The following is a 23068-nucleotide window of genomic DNA, read 5'->3' as shown; positions in this document are numbered from 1 at the left end:
CAAAAAACAAGTCATCCCAAACACATAGTAATCCACTAAAATAAATCATATGAATCTCTCCTCTGTGCCCAGCAGATGTCTGCACTTTCTCTTCCTGCCTTCATGATTTGCACATCCCAGTGTAATGAAACGGGCAATAAACTTCAGATAAACAAGCAAATAAACTTGTCATTGAGCTTGTGAAGTCACCTCCAGACACAGAACCAGGAGCACCTGTTACAGTATAAAAACAAGAGCACCTTGAGCTGCGGATGCAGGGTAGCAGGTACTTTTGCAGGTGGCATGGAGTGGCTCACTCACTAGCTATATTCGTCTCACAATTCTAGTCTGTTGTGCCGCTAATTCGTTAAACAACCTTTAGCTCCGTTTCACCCTGTTCTGCTCTTCTGCCATCCAAGACTCTTTTGCAAATAATACCGAATCGCCAATAAGCAAATTCAAATGTTGTACTTCAAATTGTAATTAATAGCTTAAGCATAATGTGCCCCCAATAATGTAGTTTTTTAATATCACTAGAAACTTAAAATAGCGATTACTTCTCCTTTTTTAAATCGGAAGAATCTCCAACTTACCGCACTCCATTTTCCAGCGACCCAAAAGCCAGCTGTGTCAGGAGCTGGTGTGGGAGAGGAAAGAAACTGGGTCAGTCCCAGAGGTCTGGTGGACTCCTCAGGAAGGCTTGAGTTGTCATTATCAGGGTGATCGGTGACAGGCTGCTGTGTAATTCTGCTTCTCATCAAATAGGGATTTATAATTTCATTGGAATCAATCTCAGACCACGCAGCAGTGGGAGAAGGGGGACTGGTCACCATCTGAACAGGAACTTTGGTGACACCAGGAGAGGGACGATGACCATCTGGCGAAGCTGTTGATGCTTCATCTGAAGTGGGTCCTGTTGAAATTAACACAGTTTGTGCTTCTTCTTCCTGACCTATGGGATGTAATGCCTTGTTGTCCCATTCAGGAGAAGCAGAGATTTCCAAGGCTGGATCCCAAAAAGCAGGCAGAGCAGAAGGTGGTGTTTGTGAGAAAACATATGGTGAGGAAGTCACAGCTTCTGGACTAATGTCGGGTTGCTTTGGCATTTCATTATAAAGAGGTGTTTCTGTTTTATCATTTGGATCGGGGGCCTGCTCTTTAAAAAACTGTGTTGAGGTATGCCCCACGATTGACATCAAATCAAACTGGTCTGGTACAGTTGGTAAGGGTGTCTCAGTTTTGAGATAAAACCATGGGTGAGGAGTAAGAGGAGGTAAATTTCCTTCTGTTTGATCAAGGATCTTCTGAGCATCTGGGATTTTTTCTGAAGTTAAGATGCTCTCCTGATCTTCATTAATGTCAAGCATGCCTCCTTCTTCATTTTCTGATGGAAAGCTTGTCTCAGCTTGCTCATGGCTCCCAAAATCACGATCACTTGTCCCATTTCTTTCATCAGCAGTATGAACCTTCTGATCTTCCCTCCTATCTTCTGTAAGTCCATGAGGATTTCCAGCATCACTGGAATCATTTAGGTCACCCTCTGTCCAGAGGTCCTCTGTTAGATGCTCATTATTCTTTCCACCATCTTTCTGGTGCTTCTGACTATTTTCAGCTTCAGTATTTGCAGTGAAATTTACCAAGCTGGATGAGAAGTGGTCTTCTAGTTCTGGTTCACCATGTGGAAAGCTTTGAGTGTGGACTTTATCAGGACTGTAAGTCAAAGGAGAAGAGGAAGGCCTTTCAGTTGGTGATCCTTCATTTGACTCCTCACTGTCTAAGAAGCTGGGAGTCACAGTCACTGAGGTCCGACTTGTAGGACTTGAATCTGGCAGCAAGTGATTAAATAAATAGAATTTATCGTCCTCCTCCCCTTCGTTTTTAGACATCTCTGGGTTGCTTTCATCAGCCTCTTTTTTGTCTAGCTCAATTTCAGTGCAGTTAAGTGGGTGAATGGTGGAATGCAGGTCTTCTGGTCCTTTCGGGCTGACTGTATGTAACTCTGCATTTGCAGATTTCTGGTCAATATTATCTGTTGTGCCTGAGCTGTGATCATGCCCTTCCCCAGCCCTGTTTGTTCCCATATTCTCTTCTGTTTCAGTCTCCTTGTCATCTTCCTTCTCAATTCCCAGGCCATAAGACAGGTCAATGTGGAAGTTGATGAAGTTGTAGTCATAGTAGAAATCATCAACAAACACATTTTTGCTAAAAGAATCATCACCCGTCTGGTCTATGTGATTCTGTATAGAAAAATCATCTTTGATAATGTTATTCAGGTCAGCGTAGTCTGGAGGGCGTGCTTTGGTAGTTCCTTGCCCAGGTTTAGGTGGGAGACTTCCGTCCAGAATGGAATTAATTTCATTGTACAGCTCTTTGCTGGAGGACCCACTTCCAGACCAATCTGTTCCAAAAATGTCCACTTTCTTTGGGCATTTGTGTGCATTGCAGGGAGTCTCTGAAGGAGGCTTCTTCTCGGGATCACAGTCAGCCCCTGTGTTTCTGCTGCAGATAACATCACGACTCTTGTTGCCCCCACCACATGTCACTGGACACTGCAGAAGAACATCATGGACATTGATGTTAATGAGCCCTGCCATATTTAAATATACACCTCTGGAACCTGTGGGACTAATCACTGTATCCCACAGGAATGAAGATGACTAGAAGACTGACCTTTATTTTTTATATTTATATGAATTACATTTTTTCTTGATCTCCACTATCCACCTAAATTTCATTCAATCTGGGTATTGAAAACACTGCAAACAAAATAGCATTTATGCATTCTGATAAAAAAGCACATATTCAAGTACTAGTTTCACTGTACTAGAATACACATTAAGTTTAATATTGTAATATTGTGATTATTTTTTTAAGCTACAGATTTTTTTTAACAAAGATGATGACCTGTACTAAGAAGTTGCTGACAGAGCTTTGGGAAATACAGGAATGATAGGTCAGCTCTCTGGAAAGGGAGCTCTTGTCTTTTTTGTCATTTACAAGACTAACAATTGTTCATATCCAGAAGTATGTGATTCACTGACAAATGCCAAGTTAATCCAAGAGCTTCTGGAACATAAGGGCAGCCAGAAAACATGATGATGCAAAGAAGTAGAAGAAAAATCAGGGTTGAAAAGGGTCACGAAGCATTACAGACTACATCACTTGTGCTGTTCTACCCAGGGTGTGGCTTGCTGAGAATGTTTGCCTAACTAATTCTGGACGCTTTCAGGATGACCCATGACTAATCTGACCTCCTCACCTCTGACCAGTTGCCCACAGTCCAGTCAGCAGGGCAGGGCTGTGTGTTGCAGGGAGACACGGACTTGGGCTTGGTCATGTTCTCGCACTCGGACAGCTGCAGGGCTCGCTGTTCGTCCGCCCCTACACTCTGGACACAGAGCACAGTCCTCTTCATGAGCCCCTTGTCCCCACAGCTCGCCGAGCACTTCTGCCACTCTCCAGCCCACCATCTGCACATGGAAAGAACGACAGGAATTTCGGCGCGATCACAATCAGGCTAAATGCCAACTCTAAACAGAATTCCTTCACAGCAGGAAAACTGGAAGAAAATCTATCAGTAAGGTACTAGCTTCAAGCTGATTTGCACTGGCCTACTCCAGTTTCCCCAGTATAAAAGTCTGAATTTGGGGTATACTTGAAACAGTCAGCTGAAACCCCTGGTGTATTTAAAAGCTTGACTTCATGGATTAGAATTTAAAGACCCTACTGGTGCTTAATGTTAGCCTTCCTCTAACTGTTCATGATCTGCTGACGGCTACTTACAGTGGGGTTTACTGCATTTTAATTGACTTGAAGACTGACCTGGCTGGGCACAGCTCCTCGTTACAGCTGGCCTGCTTGTCATCCGGGCGCGTGGCTGGGTCGCAGTACTGCTCCTCTACTATCCCCGCAGTCCGTTCCACACAGTGGACGATTTGCCTCTGAACACCTGGAAGTGCCGAAAACAGCCAAGGCACAGCCAGAGGGGGAAACAAAGTAACGCAGATGTATAAACACACAGGCGCGGCACAGAGACACAACAAGCAGACGCAGATGCAGAGACGCACAAAGACACTGCTAAGTCTGGACAGCCAGGAAATTCCCAAACGTGAACAAAGGGCAGGCTCAGTAGCACACCTGCAGGGAGCTCTAGTAACCAGACAGGCAGTTCACGTCTGGAATGCTGCAATCATGAGACCTCTTCCACTGTCTGCAGGCGCCTTAGGGTCACAATTAAGGTGTCATGTTAATGGTGCAGTGAGGTTCAAAGAAAAATGACCCGTCCCAGACTGCTGAAGCACAACCACACTTCAGATGAAACGTTGTCCATTTTCTTTTTTTGCAAGGTGATATCTCCTTCGATGACATTTTTGTTGAATGGAAAAAAAAAAACGGGAAAAAGAGGACCAAACTTTGTAACTCATTTTGTATCTGAATTCATTTCTAATTGACAGCGGAGCGGTGTCTTCAAAGCCAGTGAGCTGATGACATGAACCTTGAGGTGAGGCAGGCTGTGGTGTGGGTCGTGAGAGGACACTGGGAGATTTATGTTGCTGGCTGATTGCAGTCCTCTGTCTCCCATGGCTAGCCATTCTGTCTGCGTGAAGCACCTTTCTCCCAGCTCCTTCAGGCAGTTGTTCCACTTTAATCTTCTAATTTACTTTTTTTTTTAACTGCCAGCCCAGATTGCCAACAATTACAGAAATACACCAAATGTAAAGTCTCCTGAATAAATGAAGTAAGCCCTAAAGTCAAGGGTGTAGAGGGTAGGTAGAGAGAGGGAAGGTAGGGAGAAAGAATATTACGAGCTTTACATTAAGAACTTGGTACAACAAAGGAGACAGACAGTCTTAATGACACAATTACAGCACTAGATATCAAAGAGAGTTTTATATCTGTCTTCTGTGTGGTAAATCGGACAGATCTCACTAACAACCCTTGCAATATTCAGGATGCATGTTTTTTTTAAACTCTTGTTCACATTTTTGAGAGCAGGCATGACCTGAGAATATATTATACACTGTTTTTGTTATCTATTATATAGTCTTATAATTCCTACAGCAATTACTGTAGGTGATTTCAATTCTGAAAGATGCATGTAAGGAGACCGGTAGCTTCTCACCTTCTAATAATGTTACAAAGGAACACAAGATGAGTAATTCATCACCAGCATTGTATTCCTGTTCTTATTCTTGGAGTCTGGCAGATTGCATAGGTAACCACCAATCAGATAAGGTAATTTTAAAATTCTAAAGACCTAAAACTAACTGTGGTTCAACTGAACAAAAGCATTGTCTAATTAAGTTTTTCAGAGAACATCTGGATAGAAAAAACCTGATACTATTCTGCCCTCATTGACCAGATCCCTATAATTAAATAAGTTAATTGCTTAACTAATCAATAGTGTTCCCAGTCTTTAGAAATTTCAGGTGAATTGCAAACACAGCTAGATTGACGCTATTCACAATCAGGATTAAAGACCCCTGCTATAGAGTTTCTTTTAGATAAAGGTTCTTCAAAAAGTGTTTGCTAATATATTTGTTTTTATGCATTTATTAAAGAGTGGACCTTCAGGCCATGTTGTGTTTGTACCAAAACACACACCAAAAAATGTCCTGCTGTCATCAGGAAATCACATTTTAATAATCTCTTCTAAACATTCCATAGAATTAGTTTTCACTTCATATTTTCTGACTTGAAAAGAGTATTTTCCTCCTTTCAGAAACATTGCAATGGAGGTTTGCAAGAACAATGCTTGTGAATTACTGAATACAAAAAGACTACTGTGCTGCTTAATCTGATCTCAGCTGAAAACTAGTGGAATTGAACACACTATCCCAGATTTCTCGACTATGTGTTCAGTGGTCCAACTGCTCAAGAAAAGGGCTATTAACTTCACAAGCATTTTACATCTTACAAGATCAATTATTCTTGGTTAACATTTGCATACCATTGCTAAAAGGCAAAGAGTAGAAAAATGTACCAGCAAACCTCAATTGTTGTACTGTAGGTGGAATTTAATTAGCCTCCCACAGAGAATTCTTGGAATTCACAACTCTTAATCACTTACAAAACAAAGAATAATTTTTAACAGTTAGCTGAAGCCGCTAGTCAACAAGAACCATTTAACATGCATTAACCTGTTGTCTCTTTGGAATGCTAAATTTCCCTTGAACAAATTTGTTTTTTAACAATTCCCTTTGGATATCTTTTAAAACTTCTAAAAAAAGCTTAAATAAATAATAAAAGTAATAATCACTTGTTCAGTAGACATCCGTATAAATTCTTCTCAATGGTGACATACAATAAATATACGAGCTTTTAAATTTACACCGGGTAAGTAACGATCACATCCATCCAAGTTAAGAAAATGAAAAATAAGGCTGGAACTAAAGTAGAAGTGATCTGCTCTAAAAGGGCAAGATGAAATAGGATTGAAGCCAGTGAACAGACAACTTTGGCCCAACCTTTCAATGTGCTTTCACAATTCTGGTTAATTTCTGCAAGAACACTGTAAACAAATATTAATTTGGTTTTGTCCTTCACCCATGATTAATAATAGTATAATAATAATAATAAACTTTATTTTATATAGCACCTTTAAAGGTGGCTTCTCAAAGCGCTTTACAGGATGACAACAACAATAAATAAGGAGAATACACAAGATAAAACACAATTACAATATATAGGGGAGACCGTGGATGGTGGTACTAAGAAGAGCAGAGGGGTGAAGAATGGAACCAGTTCAGTAAAGGCTTTTCTGAAGAAGAGGGTTTTGAGTCTGGATTTGAAGGAGTTCAGAGAAGGTGACTCTCTGATATCCTTGGGCAGAGAGTTCCAGAGCTTGGGGGCATAACAGGAGAAGGCCCTGTCACCCATACAATGTAGACGGGCTTGGGGGACAGTAAGGAGGGCAGAATTAGAAGAGCGAAGGTTGCGAGGTGGGGAGTAGGGCGATAATAGTTCAGACAGGTACTGAGGTGCCAAGCCATGCAGACCCTAATAGGCGAGCATGAGGATTTTAAAATCTACACAGAATTTGACCAGAAGCCAGTGCAAGGACTCCAGGATAGGAGTAATGTGAACACTTGCACAAGACCTGATCAGGATTCTGGCTGCTGAGTCTTGGACATACTGCAGTTTGTTCAGAGTAGATTTAGATACCCCAGCGAGCAGAATGCTGAATGTGGAAAAATCAAGAAAATGGGAAGAAATACATAATGTGATTTCCACAGAGAGTCAGCTTACAGCCAGATGATCACTGTGAAACAGGTCACAGAAGGAGGCTGAAAGTTAGGTAGATTAGACATGCGCAAGAAACAAACGCCCTCAGACTAATGTTCTCTTCTGGTTTTAGGACTTAATTCACTGTCAGTACAGGCTTCCAGCCTCTTAAGGACAAATAACAAAATATGGATTAATGATCCTAAACCAGTCACTGGGGAATTACATTCAGTAAATTCTTGGAAGCTAGTTTGCTATGCTTTAATTTGCTAGAATACATTTCTGTTTCTCTTTTCTTTAAATTCAGGTGTCTATAAATACTCTTAACCCCATTAGGATTATGACAGATATATTAACAACTACTGTTAAAATTGTATTGATCCTTGGACACCATTAAATAGATGAAAACCTAGAAAAAGAAGGAAAGCTGGTAAACTGCACTTCTGTAGCATAGCCAATATCCAGATGGATATTGAGTAAGAAAAACCAAAACCCATCTCTCTGACTCTGCATGTGCAGACGAGTATGTGGACTGAATCAGTCACTTCTATTCACTTTGCACCCATATACGTTGGTGAGAAATACTGTTGTATTTAGCAAATCGACTTCACACCCCAGCTGGAACAAAAGACATTGAAAGATCAGCAGTATTTCTGTGGGCAGAAGGACAGGTATGGTAACAAAGCCTATGGAGACAAAGTAGCTTGACAGCTGCGTACAAGCTACATTGAAAACGAAACCAGAGTAAATTCTGTCAGAGCTTCGTTGGGAATTAAGCTTGTGGGAATTTCTGTAAATGCTTTAGAGCTACAGTTAATCACAGGTTTAGTTTTCACCCGCCTTGCCAGAAATACAGAAGACATGTTATATAAAGGCAGAAACCTTTAAGGGGTGTCAGCACCTTCCCCACCAAGGCTGAGAAAAGAATTAAAAAAAGACAACAAATGCAGCAAAATAACAAAACAGAAACAGCCACATCAAATTTGCAGATCATAAATAGTGATTATGATTATTGCAAAGAGATTTAATAAAAAAAGGAAAAAAAATCCTCATATTATGCTACTTGTGTGATTGCTTCTGGTCTTCAAATGCATGTAATTAACTTCCCTCCTTCGCATGGCTGCCAAGTCACGGAATAACAATGCAGCTATTGTACTGCACACCAAAGCAGCCTAATTTTCAGTCTGCAAAGCTCCACATTAATACTGCTTCAAAATAATAGCAAAGCTCTAAAGTACATGTGTCAGATGCGACAGCAATCTACAATCTACAATAGCCAGGAAGGTCACAGCCTCATAATGAGTCTGAATAAATTAGCTGCTGCATGCAATCACGTATTGTCAAAAAGATGTGTAGAAGAAGCAAACAAACATAAAACAGATTGCAATATAATTATGACACTGCTATGGAATTGCTATAATAATTAACAAAAGTTTGAGAAGTGTAAAAGGTTAGCTGTAATTTGTCTGAATAGTATTTGCAATTTGGTTGTTATCCCACCAAGTCTTCCCAAAAAATTCAACAGTAGTAATTATGACTTTGCTTTTAACACAGATTTGGAATATAAAGGAAGCACTTAGATATATGCATCACATCTCAGCATTCTAAAGATGACCAATTGCAGGGAAATTGAAAATTGAAAGCAAAGTGAAAGTAAAGACAAGAGTCTGTATTCATAAAATATCTGGTGTCATGGTTGGGATATAAGAATATTAGTTTAAATGTTGGTAAGACAATTAAATGTTTTTTTCACAGGTCTGTATTTTCTAGATCACAAAGTATGTGGCAAAAAGAAAATGATGTAAGTGCTTCATGGACAATCTAATATCTTAACTCCAACGTAAAGCTGTAGGAGACTGGTAAGTCAAAACTGGCCTCTCCAAATGCGCTTTTCCTTATTGCCAGCCCCCAGACTCCACTCACATTCCCTACTACGCGTGCAAACAGTACAATACAATGTCCTTAAGAGTTGAAGGTTCTACAAACTCCCATAGTCATTTCCAACAACAACAAAAGCTGACAAAGGAGTTTCTGTAGGTGACATTTCATTTCGCCTTTGGTGTTGAATGTCTGCATGCAACCTTATGAATAAAGATAACAACTTAGACCAATACTAGAAATCAGTTGTCAAAAGTAACAAGGTTTCAAACCATCCACTCTGCATTTCCATTAAAGCGGCACAAAAGAGCAGAGGCTGATAGCCCTGCTGCCCTATTTTGTGCTAAAGAGATAAGACCAAACAAGTCCCTCTTTCACCCTTTCACAGACATGTAAAGTTTCAGACAGAAGCAGTGGACAGAAAGAGCTCTGTTGTCATTCAGATGCCTGCTTCAGCTTTAGAAGCCTTGTTATAATGACAGAATATATAAGGACCGAGCTCAGAGAGTGTGGTAATGTAAGTTTTTTAACAGCTGGTATGACAGGAGTTGAAACATCTGGGCAGTTGTATTTCCATGGAGAAAGCCTGCTACCACAATGCATGCATTAATCCTTAATTAAACTGCATCTGCTGAGATAAACACAGGACTCTTTTCTCAAACTAGTTTATTTGTCATAAATGACAATAAACCCTACCAGATTAAAAGAAAATAAGACCTTTAACAAAGTGATGACACACAGTACTGGTTTTTAAAACAGACAACTTTTTCATTAATGGACACCTTAGAGAACTAAAAGAGATACAAGTCTTCATAATATTTTTACATTTTTTTCTATGTAAATTATATATTCAATGCACATCAACATTAGCCAAAAAGTAGTGCTGCAGGATTCAGCTGGAGAGAGGTTACAAGTGGAGGTTAGGAGGGACGTGGTTGTGGCAGAAATCACAGTCGTTCTGTAGCCAGATTGTTAGGGCCTCTTGACCCCTAATTCCTGACCCCTGCAATCACCACAGGACCTGCTGTGATAGGATACACAGCTGTCCAGACCGGTTCTCATCAGTCACCCCCAATGAAAGCATGGCTCTCAGGTTCTTTGTCCTTTCACCCTCACCTTTCACCTCTGCTAGTGAGGAGGCCACACGTGGTAAACGCAAGGTTGTTAGGGGAAGAATCAATGCAAAGGCCAATTTACTCAGCTTCAAAGCCCAGTTTTCCAACGCATTTCTCTTTTGTCACAAGCATAAAGGAAACCCCTACAGCACTAAAAAACAACCGAAGAACGCTGCTGTTCTAAAGAGTGGAAAGAGGGAGGAAAGGCCACAACATGTGCCAATAATTTAAGTCTGAAAATGGGGAAAAAAAATATTAGAGGATCGTGGGATCACCACAAATGAAAAAATAAAACCCTGCATTCCAGAGGGCCAGAGTATGGCCATCAAAAGCCTAACACTCTGATCAGCCACAACACTGAGAATCTGCTCGCACCACGCGCTGTGCAGCTCCACTCCTGAGGACAGGCAGGACTCAAGCAGTTTTCTGCTTATAATTCCTGGTTTTTGAATCCATATGTTATACAATAACCATTACCCCCAGCCTCAACTGTAGTAAACAGGCACAACATATCTCTCCATGCAGACGTCTTGTTATTCGGTGCTTGAGGGAGTGAAATAAACCACTGTGATTTAAGGTAACCTCTATAATTATTCCAACATTTCCATATGATTCCACAGACATTGAAATGTATATTAGATTGGCAAAGATTCCAGTTGCTGCAGAATCTCTTGTGTTTCTCATGTGGTTTCTACAGTACTGTTAATCCAAGTTCTAAAAATTATAATTGTTAATTAAATTTCGTAAAAGAGTATGCAATTACCACACAAATGGATTCAATGGCAGAATGCGAGAATTATTTGATTTCCAATACAATTCCGTAATGCTGATGATCTTTATCCCAGCTGAATACAATAATCGCAACACAAGATATTTTCTCAAGTTTCTGAACTGATGGAATAGCAATTACGTGGTTTTAAAAGAAAGGCGTCTTGAATAAGTAGGTGCCCCCGCCCACACTTGTAAACCCCTAAAGATGGAAAAAGAGGTGTATTCTGATGATAGTGATACTATCCAATGTCTTTCAACGTTTGAGTTCATTTTATTATTTCACCAAGTGTTTGAGCACTGGTCTGTGTATTTCAAAGACAGTGGTATGAGCAGTAATTTTGTGGAACGTATCCTATGAACACCAGAATGTTTCTGTTATAATAATACTACAGTGATCATTTCTTACAACACCCCCTCCAGTGAATTGTGCTGAAAAAGGTAGTAACTGGGGAAGGAGAGCCGAATCTCCCTCAGCTGGAGGTTCTTCTGAAGACTTTCACAACAAATAAAGTCAAGAAGATCCAAGGTATTAGTCACCTCCCCAGGATGTGTCAGCAACAGTGTGCACTGTTTCACTTCAACTACAATGACTACCAATATCCTAAGGACATATGCTGCCTTTCAAAATGTCTTCAGACTTTACAAGACTTTTTACAATGCACAGTGTACTCTTGTGAAAACACTGGTTACAGCCCAGGAGATACCACAGAATGGCCAGTGGCAATTTTGTGAAGGTGATTTGTGCAGACAGAAAATTAGTCTTATTTTTTCCATCACTCTTGTTTCAGACAGTTTTATGTGGGTTCCAAACTTCCAGACTGTCTTCAGCTGTAATCCAGCTAACTGCTAGGCTTTCATAATATTAGCTGATGGGATACAATCTTCTTCATGCATTTAAATCTGAGCACAGCCCTGCAGAGCTTTCAGGCTTCAGCAGTCAATAAAAAGTGAAATCTCCATCTCTTTCAAACAGAGAGGCTGCTGTTAAAACATCCACCCCACACAGACCACAAATCAAGTCGACAAAGCATTATCTAAAACCCATTAAACCTTTACCTCTCAGATCCTGTTACACAGGATTGTTCCAGCTTCACTTTTTAAATTATATTCACAAAAGTATTCAATTCTTCTCACAAATGTCTGCATTCTATGCGTACACGTCTTATCAGCTGGGTTGCAATCAGTTATTCGCCACCCAATTTTATAGATAAGAAACTCATTTTAAAGAAAATGAAATAAGTTAACTCTTTAAAAAAGAAAATCAGAATCCCTAATTATTTTTCTTCCTGTAATCCCTGATCAGGATCTGCCAATGCTTAATCAACTCTTTTCTTCTAACGGTTAATTAAACTCCAGTTTTGTCTCAAAAAGTTCGGCGAATTCTCCACTGACAGCATTGCAAATTCACAGACAGCTGGCATATCATTGGGTTCCTTAAGCTTTGAAAACACTAGACACTCTGAAAACAATATACTTGGGTCAACACTAGACCACCCAACTACACAGACAGTCAACTATGGCTACTGCTCAGAGAGTCCTGCACTAAAACAATTTATAACATAACCAAACTGAACTCGCAACATCTAAAACTGGATCTCCAGTTGTTTACTGGTAAAACTGCATGGGAACCCTAAACTCCAGTTTCTTCTGCTGTGGGAAGGTTTGTTTATCCCTATCTGAGATTAAAGCACTTGGCAATCAGTGACTTATTTCACTTTTAAATCAAGGGCAAGCCATAAATGTTAGCTATTCAAAAGCCATTTCATTCAGCTTTTGTCAGCCGAGCTCACTGCGACATTCTTAGAGCCTCTGTTTTCAAAACATGTAACTACAGTTCAAAGCACAGTTCTAATTGTGAAAACCTATGTATTCATACTGTAAATTTTATACTTCTAGTCCAAAATCTTTTTTATACCCAGTTTATAAAAAGCAGCTCTGGACCCTGGAGCAGGGCGACCCGGAGCTGGAGCTGGGGTTTCCTGATCAGCTCCGGAGCCAGACTGGAGCTGAAGCTGACCTGCAGGAGGCTGCTGGGGAGTCAGACCCAGCAGATCTGGAGTAATGCCAACCCTATTCCTAATCACATCCACTGAACATGGAACGTTGTCTTGTCTGCTTCAGGATACTGCATATATTTGTTCTTACTGGAAACTTCTCCAGACTGAAAGCAAGATGGTTTTTAAAAGATGGCTATAAACCATTTGATCCATATTATTTAGCAAGAAACAAAGACTTCGAAAATAAACACTTTTTGGAAAAGATAAGCAACTTTTCTTCCCTAGCGAGGGTCCTACTTGTGCTGGGCATATACCAAATTAATGTAAGAGAACTTTTAATGTTTTACATAATAATTGTACTGTCACTGCCAAATCTGTTCTTGCAATGCAGAAGAAATCCATTCCAGATGCCTAAGCATCTATGAGGATAATAATAATAATAATAATTGCTTACACTTAGTTAGCGCTTTACTGGACACTCCACTCAAAGCGCTTTACAGGTAATGGGGACTCCCCTCCACCACCACCAGTGTGCAGCCCCCACCTGGATGATGCGACGGCAGCCATAGTGCGCCAGAACGCTCACCACACATCAGCTATCAGTCAGAGCAGAGTAATGAAGCCAATTTATAGATGGGGATTATTAGGAGGCCATGACTGGTAAGGGCCAATGGGAAATTTGGCCAGGGCGCCAGGGTTACACCCCTACTCTTTTCGAGAAACACCCTGGGATTTTTAATGACCACAGAGAGTCAGGACCTCGGTTTTACGTCTCATCCGAAGGACGGCGCCTGTTTACAGTATAGTGTCCCCGTCACTATACTGGGGCATTAGGACCCACATGGACCACAGGGTGAGTGCCCCCTGCTGGCCCCACTAACACCTCTTCCAGCAGCAACCTTAGTTTTTCCCAGGAGGTCTCCCATCCAGGTACTGACCAGACTCACACCTGCTGAGCTTCAGTGGGTTACCAGTTGTGAGTTGCAGGGTGATATGGCTGCTGACCATGATAAGCCTTATCAAAGATTAAATTTAAGAAGTGGAAATGTAAGAAGATGTAAGGTAATGTTATTTCCATTTGGCATGCCTAGTAATTACCTATCCCTATGGGCCAGCAGGCCATTGCGGTATCTATATTTAAGCAGCACAGATTTTCTAAAAACAAACTTCGAGGTGTTATCATTAATTTAAATGCATGAACGGGAATAGATCTGAGAAATCCCTTGGATACTAAAATGGCTCAAGAACAACAGAGAAGGGATCAAAGAGCAAATGGAAAATATGACAAGACAGAAAAAAATTGTTCAGGACACACATTTTCACGGTTTCAGGCTGAAAATATGAGGCTTAAGATGATCAAACAGCACATTGCTCAGAATCCGTTTAAACATGCCTGAATTTGTCTAGATATAACAGCTGCTGTGCTCTAAAGCCTAACATACAAGAGCATGATATAATAATATATATATTATATATATATAATATACACTGATAAGTAGGCATGGCCTGAGCAATATTGATGTCTTACAACAGACAAGCTAACCTAGAAGATATATAAGTAACTTCATTTTATTAACTCACAAAATGAGTGGGCACCGATATCTGCCAGTTAAATCAGGTCTTGAAATTGTTAATGTCTGTACTTTCACTACCACCAATAACATTACTTTGATGTATAATGAACTGCTGGGGATGCCAAAGACCTCGATGAGGTTTCAAATGTTCTGGTAGAGGGTGAAGGGCTATGAGAGCTTCCGTGGTTACAGGGAAAACAAGAACCTCACAGAGTTTTGAGCACAACACAGTAAAAATCCTGGCACTGACCCACCTGAGCCTGTTAAACACAGCTGATCTACTGGGATTAAAAACTCTTCTTTTAAAAGGCTGTGCTTTCTCCTGTAGTGTGAAAATTCTAATGCATTTGAAAAACGACCATGCTCTGGTGGGCACAGTGCTCAGCGGTGCAGTGGTTAGCACTGCTGCCTTGCAGAGCTCCGTGCAAGCCACACTCTGGGTGGGATGCCAGCCCATTGCAGAGCTGACACACACACAGGCAGACACGCACACACTCACACCAAGGGACACTTTTCTCAGATGCAAATTAATCTACCAGTATGTCTCTGGACTGCGGGAGGAAACCAGAGCACCAGGACGAAACCCACGCAAATCCATTGAGAATATACAAACGCCATACAGACAGCACCCCAGGTCTGGAAATGCACCCCAAGCCCCCGTGCTGTGAGGTAGCAATGCTCCCCACTGCCACCCCACCCACTCTGCTGCCACCTAATGGTACCTACATTTTTCTTAATCAATTTTTACTTACTGAGGACATCCCTGTCCTTAAATGAGGAGTCAGTGTATCCTGAGAGGAAAATATTCATAACATAAACAATACCCGTAAACCCAATTCAAATTCCCAAATTCAAAAATTGTTAATTTATGACTACCTCAAATGACATTCATGTTTTGGTGGAGCTTTAGTACCAAATGAATGACAATGTGTTTTGCATCTCAATTTTCTGTGTGAAAACATTGTCACTGATCACTGTGAGAACTGAGAGTACCTAAAGACAAAATTAGTAACCCAGTTTATAACAGATAATCCTGTTAAAGCTTTCTAGACTCCCGCAAAAGTTTAAATCCAAATTAAAAAAAACATTTTTAAACAAGGAACGAGAATGAAGTAAAGGATCTGTGAGGTAATGATTGGAAATGTCTAGATGATGAAAGGGAAATGGCAGATGCAATAAAAATATTTCACTCAGGGGTTTGCCAAGGAAGAAATCAGCAAGAGTGCTGTGTTAAATAATATTAGCAGAGAAGAGGCGCAAGTGTTACATGTGCTGGAAACCCAGCCAGATGACATTTACCGTACACAAGAGCAAAGTACAGTATATAAAATGTGAATCACTGAGCTTTAAAAAAAGGTACACATGAGAAAACTGTAGGTGTTTATGTTGAAAGCAATAAAAAAGATAAAATAGAATGTCAGGGTATATAGCTTAAAGTTTAGAATTTCCATCATCAATTTCAAGTGATGCTACATGTATGTTAAGATATACATTTACATAGTACAATACTTTAGAAGGACCTAATTTAGAATAGTGTCCCCACATCACAAAAAAACATTCCTCCTCTGAAATTCTTTCAGATACAGCCTACTACATTTCCCATTTAAAGAAATGCTCTGATTTAATGGCCTAAAATAATGGAACCTTTAGGGTTTTGAAAAGAGAAGACAAAAAGAAGAGCTGTTTCAAATACAGCATTCAAAATGCTGAAATGTGAAGCATGAAGCAGAAAACACAAACGGAAACTACGGGGATAGATTTTAAAACTGTTAACAGGAGGAATGTTTTTTTTTTAAGCAGGAGGGTGGCAGGATTAGCCCCTGTCGTATCAAATACCCCCAGTTTCTTTCAAGGAACCAGATGGATGAGATCTCTGCATCACACACAGCAACTAGGAACCAAAAGAATCTCAAATCGGCCAAACGTCGAAGAGCTCAACTGATGTTCTTCCGCCAAAAAAACAAGCGTTGATGTTTACCAACTGCAGATTATTTTTTCTGGGGGGGGGGGGGAAGGAATACTGAAAATAAAACAAATTGGACGTTTCCAAGTGTAAACACAGAACAGCTGCTGATAAACTGTGAACATAGTTCACAGATGGTAATAATTCTTCTGCCACTGTATGAGAAACTAGACGGCAGTATGTACTTATGAAACAGTTGAGTTTGAGGAGGATCTGTGCTTTCAGGGATTTTGGAGCCAAAAGTCTAGAGTAATAGTTTTGGAAGTTTACAAAAAAAAGTTTACGGGCAATACTGAAGGATTTCTGCTGTACTCTATGAAAATACAGAAAGAGGAAAGAATTTATGACTATTTTATGATGTAATGCATTTTCCCACTCCATGTTGTTTTCCTTAATCATAAGAATCTGACATTTCTGGCAATAAATTAAAACTACACAAGGGAGTATATATAATAATTCCCACATAAAAGCATTCATAATTTGAAATGGGTGGGGAAATCATAATAAAATATTGCATGTTGACTGAGACAGATCATTCAGCATCCTGAGATTGGAAGCTTTTTTTGTAATAGTTCAACCTATTTACTGTTGATGTGTTACTACCATTATAAAACACTTTGCAAAGTGCTATACAATACAAAACAATAACAATGAAAACCTGAAGCCCAGTCAGCAGCCATCCCTTAAATTCTGCCCCGCCTCACCTGTCCCACAGGTGGCGCTGCACTCAGTCCAGGAGCCATACCGCCAGAAGAAGTCTGGGGTGGCGATGTCGTTGTTGGTTTCGGCCTCCCGCTGGATGGTGTACTCATATCGCACACCAGGGTTTGTCTCCTGGAACAGCAACTGCAAAACAGCAACATGTTCCAATGACTTACATAAGCCATTCAACTGAATTTCACACAAAAAACCCCACAAAACATATGCCCTGCACATGCAATTTGAAGAAATATTTTCCCCTAGTTACCTATTTGAAATAGTCTGTAAAATAAAGCTTTCATTTATTTTTTAACAGGAGAAAAAATCTTTACATTGTTTTTAATTATGCCAGAGCCTGGGAGAATTCAGGAATTGTGATTTATTTATATTACAGTCTTTTTAAAATATAAAGATTACAACAATTCTCAGAGCATCATGCTTTGTTCACTTCCTGTAGTGTCAAACAATCAAGATGGAACTGCATGTCTATTCCTGGGGTATAGAATCACATAAATTAAAGTTGCTCCAGCCACCCACTGGCTATGTGTCTTCAGACTGCAGAAACCCTGGTTAATATCAGAGACAGTCACGATATCAACAGGAAGAGAGAAACAAAGGGAGGCAGAAAGCAAGCAGAGGATGAGCAAACAAGGAGGTGATTAAGAAAAGGGAAGACTCAAGAGCTAGTTTTGGAAAAAAAAAGCATGTTGTATGGATTCAGGATTTACAGTCAGCAGGGGTTGAAAACTTTATCACTTCTTTAAAAATAGCAGGCTCTAATGAACTCTTAATTCCCTTTTTGTTGAATTTGCTCCTGGGGTTATCTGCAGGGGAGGTTCCAGGCCGAGGCTGTCTCTGAGCCGGGTGAGATTGCTCCAGGAGGATGTTTGCTTTGGGGAGGAGGGCGGGGGCAGCGATGTGTAATATCCTACCCTGTGACACATGGAGCCGCGTGGGAACACAGCCCTGAGCCCTGGAAGAGACTGCTACTCCAGGGGCAATGTCTTCGCAGCATCTGGACACCTGAACTAATCTGTGTGGGCTGGACAAAGCTCCCGCAGATGAATTTCCTCCAAAAGGGCCCTTTCTGCCTGAAAGCTGGCAGCTTGTTTCGCCTCGTATTGCATGGCAGCTGAGATGGTAAGTCGTGGAAAGCAAGCCAGGGAACGCAAAGTGTAAAAGGGCCCCTTAAATCTCAAATATCAGGCTGGCTAACCTGAACACTAGGGCGCCTAAGAAATGTATCGGTCACACTGGAAGAAGACTCCTTTCAAGTTGTCAAACAGTGCAGAGGAAGAGTGGCAGAGCTGAAAAGCAGCCAGGAGAGTGCATTTCGCTCGCAGCTGTCGTGCAGTAGCTTACAACTGGAACAGAGCAATATATTTTACTGATGTTTGCTCAAAGCATTTACAAAACCCCGCGCCGAGTCTGACAGCTGTTGAACTAACTGCGCAGTCACATTTACCGAAGCTGTCAGATTCAGTGGATTACTGAATATCTAGAAAGCACTTGACAATATATTTTATTTTGACCACATAAAACTTGCTCAACCTTCCGAAACAAAGTCACCTCAACTTTGTCTGACCCACTTTGGAAAGTGGTTTTTTGCTTCCCTTTGAGAGGCATCTTTCAAAAAGTGACTGGAGAAGATTTTCCCCGATCGATTCGCTCTCGCCACTCAAACGAGCAAGACAGGTCACATGGATTCCTGGAGCTTTCAGCCCTTCTGACATTCTTCTATTCCTGCACATAACACCTTAGCACTATCTGTAGTGGTACTGTACATACTGTACAGATGCACAGACCACCGTCACACTTACTTTTGGCAAAAGGCAGAAATTCCGCCTAGTCTCCTACACATTTACAGGTGCAAAGATTGAGAAAGACATGAGGTGCATATAAATCATTTAATATTTGTTTTCCAAGTGTATTCACAAAGCCAAATGGTACCAATTGGCATATGCAGTGCCTGACTGACGTGTTGCTGATTCTCTTGCAGTGCCAGATGAATCACGGATCATCTGTAATAATCAAAGAGAGCACGGTGCACCACAGCAATGCCAAAACACAATCAAACAGAACCAGGGCGGGGGAAATGGAAATCTGAAGCCTGTACAGCTCTGCTCCGATAGCTGGCTAGCTAAACAACCTTGATTTCAGTGAACCACTGTCAATCACTAACTCATCATCAGAGCTAGAGGGAACTGTGCCCACACTCGGCTTGTTTATTGTTCAGATAAAGCCATGTGTTTGTATAAGCACTCATACCTTGCTGCTTATTACACTTCAGAATATTGAGTGATTTTGAAAAACTGACATGGCCGCACTTGCACATACTGTATCTGAAGCCCTAGGCACCAGGTCTGTGGGGGCTGTGTGTGCTCAAGCACCCTCAGTGCTATCAATCATGGTATTGTTAAAGCACGGGTGAACGCATTTTTACTTTGTCTGACTTTGGGACCATAGGATTGTGCAATCACAGCACTAATGAACTATTACGTGTTGTTTTGGATCCTGTAATCAATTGCATGCGATTTATTTAATGCCGATTCGTCTGATTTGTTTCATTTAGCGACCTATCATATCGAATCATTATCATGAGTAACTGGAATGGGATCTGAAAAAGTACATTTCATTTTGTAAGTTGGAAAAACAGAGATTTTTGCACTGCAACACATCTTACAAGATCATGAACAAGAAAAGGTGTGTGCGATAATGTTCTTCCCAGAACAAAAATGCAAACAGATTTTTTTGATGCCACATATTCATTGAGATTCTGTTTCACTGGACATTGAAGATTCTGTAAATAACACAGAAGAACATGTCCTCCTTCACTGAAAAACACAATGCCTTACAATTTCCTACCATTTATGAAGTTAATGGTAAAGGATAGAGAAATGTGAATTTTTAATTTACTTTTTTAATGTGAGTATATTTGAAGCAGAGCAACCTCAATAATTCTTAAGGTTGCTGCTGATGGCAATAAATCAAGTGATGAGCTTGGAAAAAAAAGCTCTGCAAAACCAGCCCTACAAAAAAAAAAAACAAGTTTGACATGAGATGAAAAATAACTAAGTGAAGTCAATGCTGTGCGGTTCAGTTGTTCTAAAAAAAACCCGAGACCCTTTGTTGGATGGAAAGCTGAGAGACTTGGGTGCAAGGAAATCACAGTGGGCAATGCTCATGAGAAACTTTCTTGAGGGGGAGGTTTGCTGCTTTTCAAGCAGTCTTCAAAAGAGATGGTGTGTCCCCATGAGGATAATGCCTGCTCAGAGTTCAACAGTGGAAGAGAAATAAGTCGGATGTAATTGTTTTCCCTGTAGATACATCTAACATTTTTTTCTTAATTTGCTATTTTTAAATCAAAATTACACTTAAGACAGTTTCCCTGCTGTACGCAGCTTTTAGTGCACAGCAGAGGACACATTACCAAGATCACAAATTGACAGAATGCTGGATCAGAAGCCTTAAGAAATTGCAGCATTATCCTGCAGTTTGCTTCAACTTCATTGTCAGTCAAATACACACATCAGCAAGGAGCAATATTTTCATGTGCTGTTATTTTGCTCATTTTTTTTAAATGAACGGGTGCCAGGCAGATATTGCCAGCCATGCTAAATAAGCTTGACTCATTTAGTTGTAGTTACTGGAAAAATAAGTCCCCAAAGCTAAAGAAACAAAAGCAAATATTTAAACAACTCAAAGGGACTTTCAACCAGAGCCCTAAAACATTTATGGAAAACCTGCCGTGTTGTTCGGAGAAACAGGTGTAAACTTTGCTTGGGGAAAAATGCTGCACTGCTCTTAACATTGTCTTTCCCAGCTGCCCTATAAACCTCCGCCTTTCTGACTCCTCCCAGACTAGACTCAACATAGACAAGCCTCCACAAGTCCCTGTTTTTTTTCCCCAGTTAAAAAAATAAATTGCAAGTAACTTTGCTACTGTCTGATAGGACTGGACATTATGGCTAGCACCACTGCCTCAGAGCATGGCCTCGGGACTTGGGTTCAATTCAAGACCTGGGATGCTGTCTGCGTGGAATTTGTATGATCTCCCTGTGTTGGTGTGGATTTCCTCCAGGTGCTCTGGTTTCCTCCCACAGTCCGAAGACATACTGTGGGTGAACTGGCTTCCTGGAAAATTGGCCCTGGTGTGAGTGTGTCTGTGGCGGTGTGTGCCCTGTGATGGAATGGCATCCTTGTGCCACTAATTTGCTGGGATACGCTCCATCTCCCCCAAGACCATATAAGGAATAAAGTGGTTAGAAAAAGGATGGATTAATCAATAGATTGTCCTGCTCCAGCTTTCCAGTCCAGTCTCTAATTAGTTCCAACTGAAAAAGAGCCCAGAACTACCGGCCACGCTGATGTGCAGGGAGACTGACATGCCTCCCAGACAGAGCAAGAGGGAGCACAAGAAGGATGTATAATTGAGACTGTCCTCTCTTAGAGGGCCTGTCACTGCAGGTACAGCTCTGCTGGGCTCTCACTCAAGGCCAGTTTACACCTGCAAGGACTACAGAGGCTCGCCAGAACTCTTTCAGGGGCTTTAGAAACTAAAAAGAAGTTTCCTACATATTGCAAGGATATGTATGATAAAGGCTGTCATGGTAAAATGAGAAACAAGTAGTGGAATTTTCCATAAAGCAGATTTGCACAAATAATGTTGATATCAGCTTTCTCTGAAGAATGTCTTTATCAGCCCTATCATGACCAAGCTACCGAATACACACACTCACAAGGCACAAACAGAGATGTCTTCTCCGGACTGGGCTCAGAGTTTTGTCCCAGTTGCATTATGCTGGATGTAAATAAGGCAAGGCACTGCTTATATGTTGTGAAATCCTTTCCAACAAACACTGCTTCTTGTGTTAATATTGTTTTAAAGGACAAAAGAGAGAAGGCAGAATTTCTCAGCTACTGACAGACAAAAAAGCATCAACAATAAAGGTGTGATGGAGGAGGGGGGGGGGGGAGGCAGTTGCTTTCTCATAATCACAAAAAATTCAAAAGTCTAAATTCTGCTGGGGAAACGTCCAGAGCAAATATGCACACTCAAAACTGAATGTCTTACTCTATGAGCTAAACGAAGATAATAGACCGAGACACACTCAAGTCAATATTTTATATGTGAGAGATAAACAGCACTACTGGAATGTATTGAACAACTAGGGGCATAAAACATTGTTGAACACTCACACAAATGCCTGATGTCACATCTTTATTCAATGGGACGTGTGGCCCCTTTTTGCACAGCACCAGGCAGCTGCTCATACAGTCACTAATAGGGAATGAGAGCTGGGATTAGACCGTCCTGAAACAGGTTAGTTTTACCCTGCTGGTGATGTGTTGCTGCAATAGTAATCCTGCTCAGTACGAGAGGAACCGCAGGCTCAGACGTCTGGTGCGTGTGTTTGGCTGAGGAGCCTCTGGTGAGAAGCTACCGTCTGTGAGATTATGACTGAACGCCTCTAAGTCAGAATCACCCCTAACTGCTCCTGTCTAATGAGAACACCTGGATCAGCTTGTGTTCTACACTATCAGATCTTTTACTTCACAGCCCCCAGTGTGGAGGAAACAAACAGAGGGATTATTATTAGTGTGTAGAGGGTGACCTCCTCTACACTTCCAGATACAGAAAGACAATTCATCATTCCCACTATCATTAAGAGCTGTTAGTTGAATGGCTATCTGTCTATTGTGGGAGCCCTTTGTCTCTTTTCTAGCTTGGCTAGGTTATTAATGATCCCATTGCAGCTTTTATGTGGTTCACACTTCAAATGCATGATGCATTTGCAGACCTTTTTAACAAGTCTCTTTCCAGAATTAAAAGGTGTACTCAGTGTCTGCTCAGTTTGTTCCCATTCT

The 23068-nt window shown here is 40.9% G+C and overlaps 1 protein-coding gene across 1 annotated transcript in view; it reads right to left on the bottom strand.

Annotated features, from left to right (window-relative positions):
- Window positions 1-23068, bottom strand: part of adamts7 (ADAM metallopeptidase with thrombospondin type 1 motif 7) — an 88724-nt gene that overhangs the window by 21742 nt on the left and 43914 nt on the right. The window contains exons 16-19 of the mRNA XM_088922382.1: window positions 17206-17347; window positions 3802-3928; window positions 3239-3449; window positions 573-2528 (exon numbers count right to left, since the gene is read on the bottom strand). Coding sequence (XP_088778508.1) covers window positions 573-2528; window positions 3239-3449; window positions 3802-3928; window positions 17206-17347 — 2436 coding nt within the window. The remainder of the gene's footprint in view (window positions 1-572; window positions 2529-3238; window positions 3450-3801; window positions 3929-17205; window positions 17348-23068) is intronic.

Source organism: Atractosteus spatula, chromosome 7 (genome assembly GCF_055471065.1).
Source record: "Atractosteus spatula isolate fAtrSpa1 chromosome 7, fAtrSpa1.hap1, whole genome shotgun sequence".
Taxonomy (NCBI): Eukaryota; Metazoa; Chordata; class Actinopteri; order Semionotiformes; family Lepisosteidae; genus Atractosteus; species Atractosteus spatula.
The sequence above is the reverse complement of the archived record's forward strand: the minus strand, read 5'-3'. Positions and strand labels throughout refer to the sequence as shown.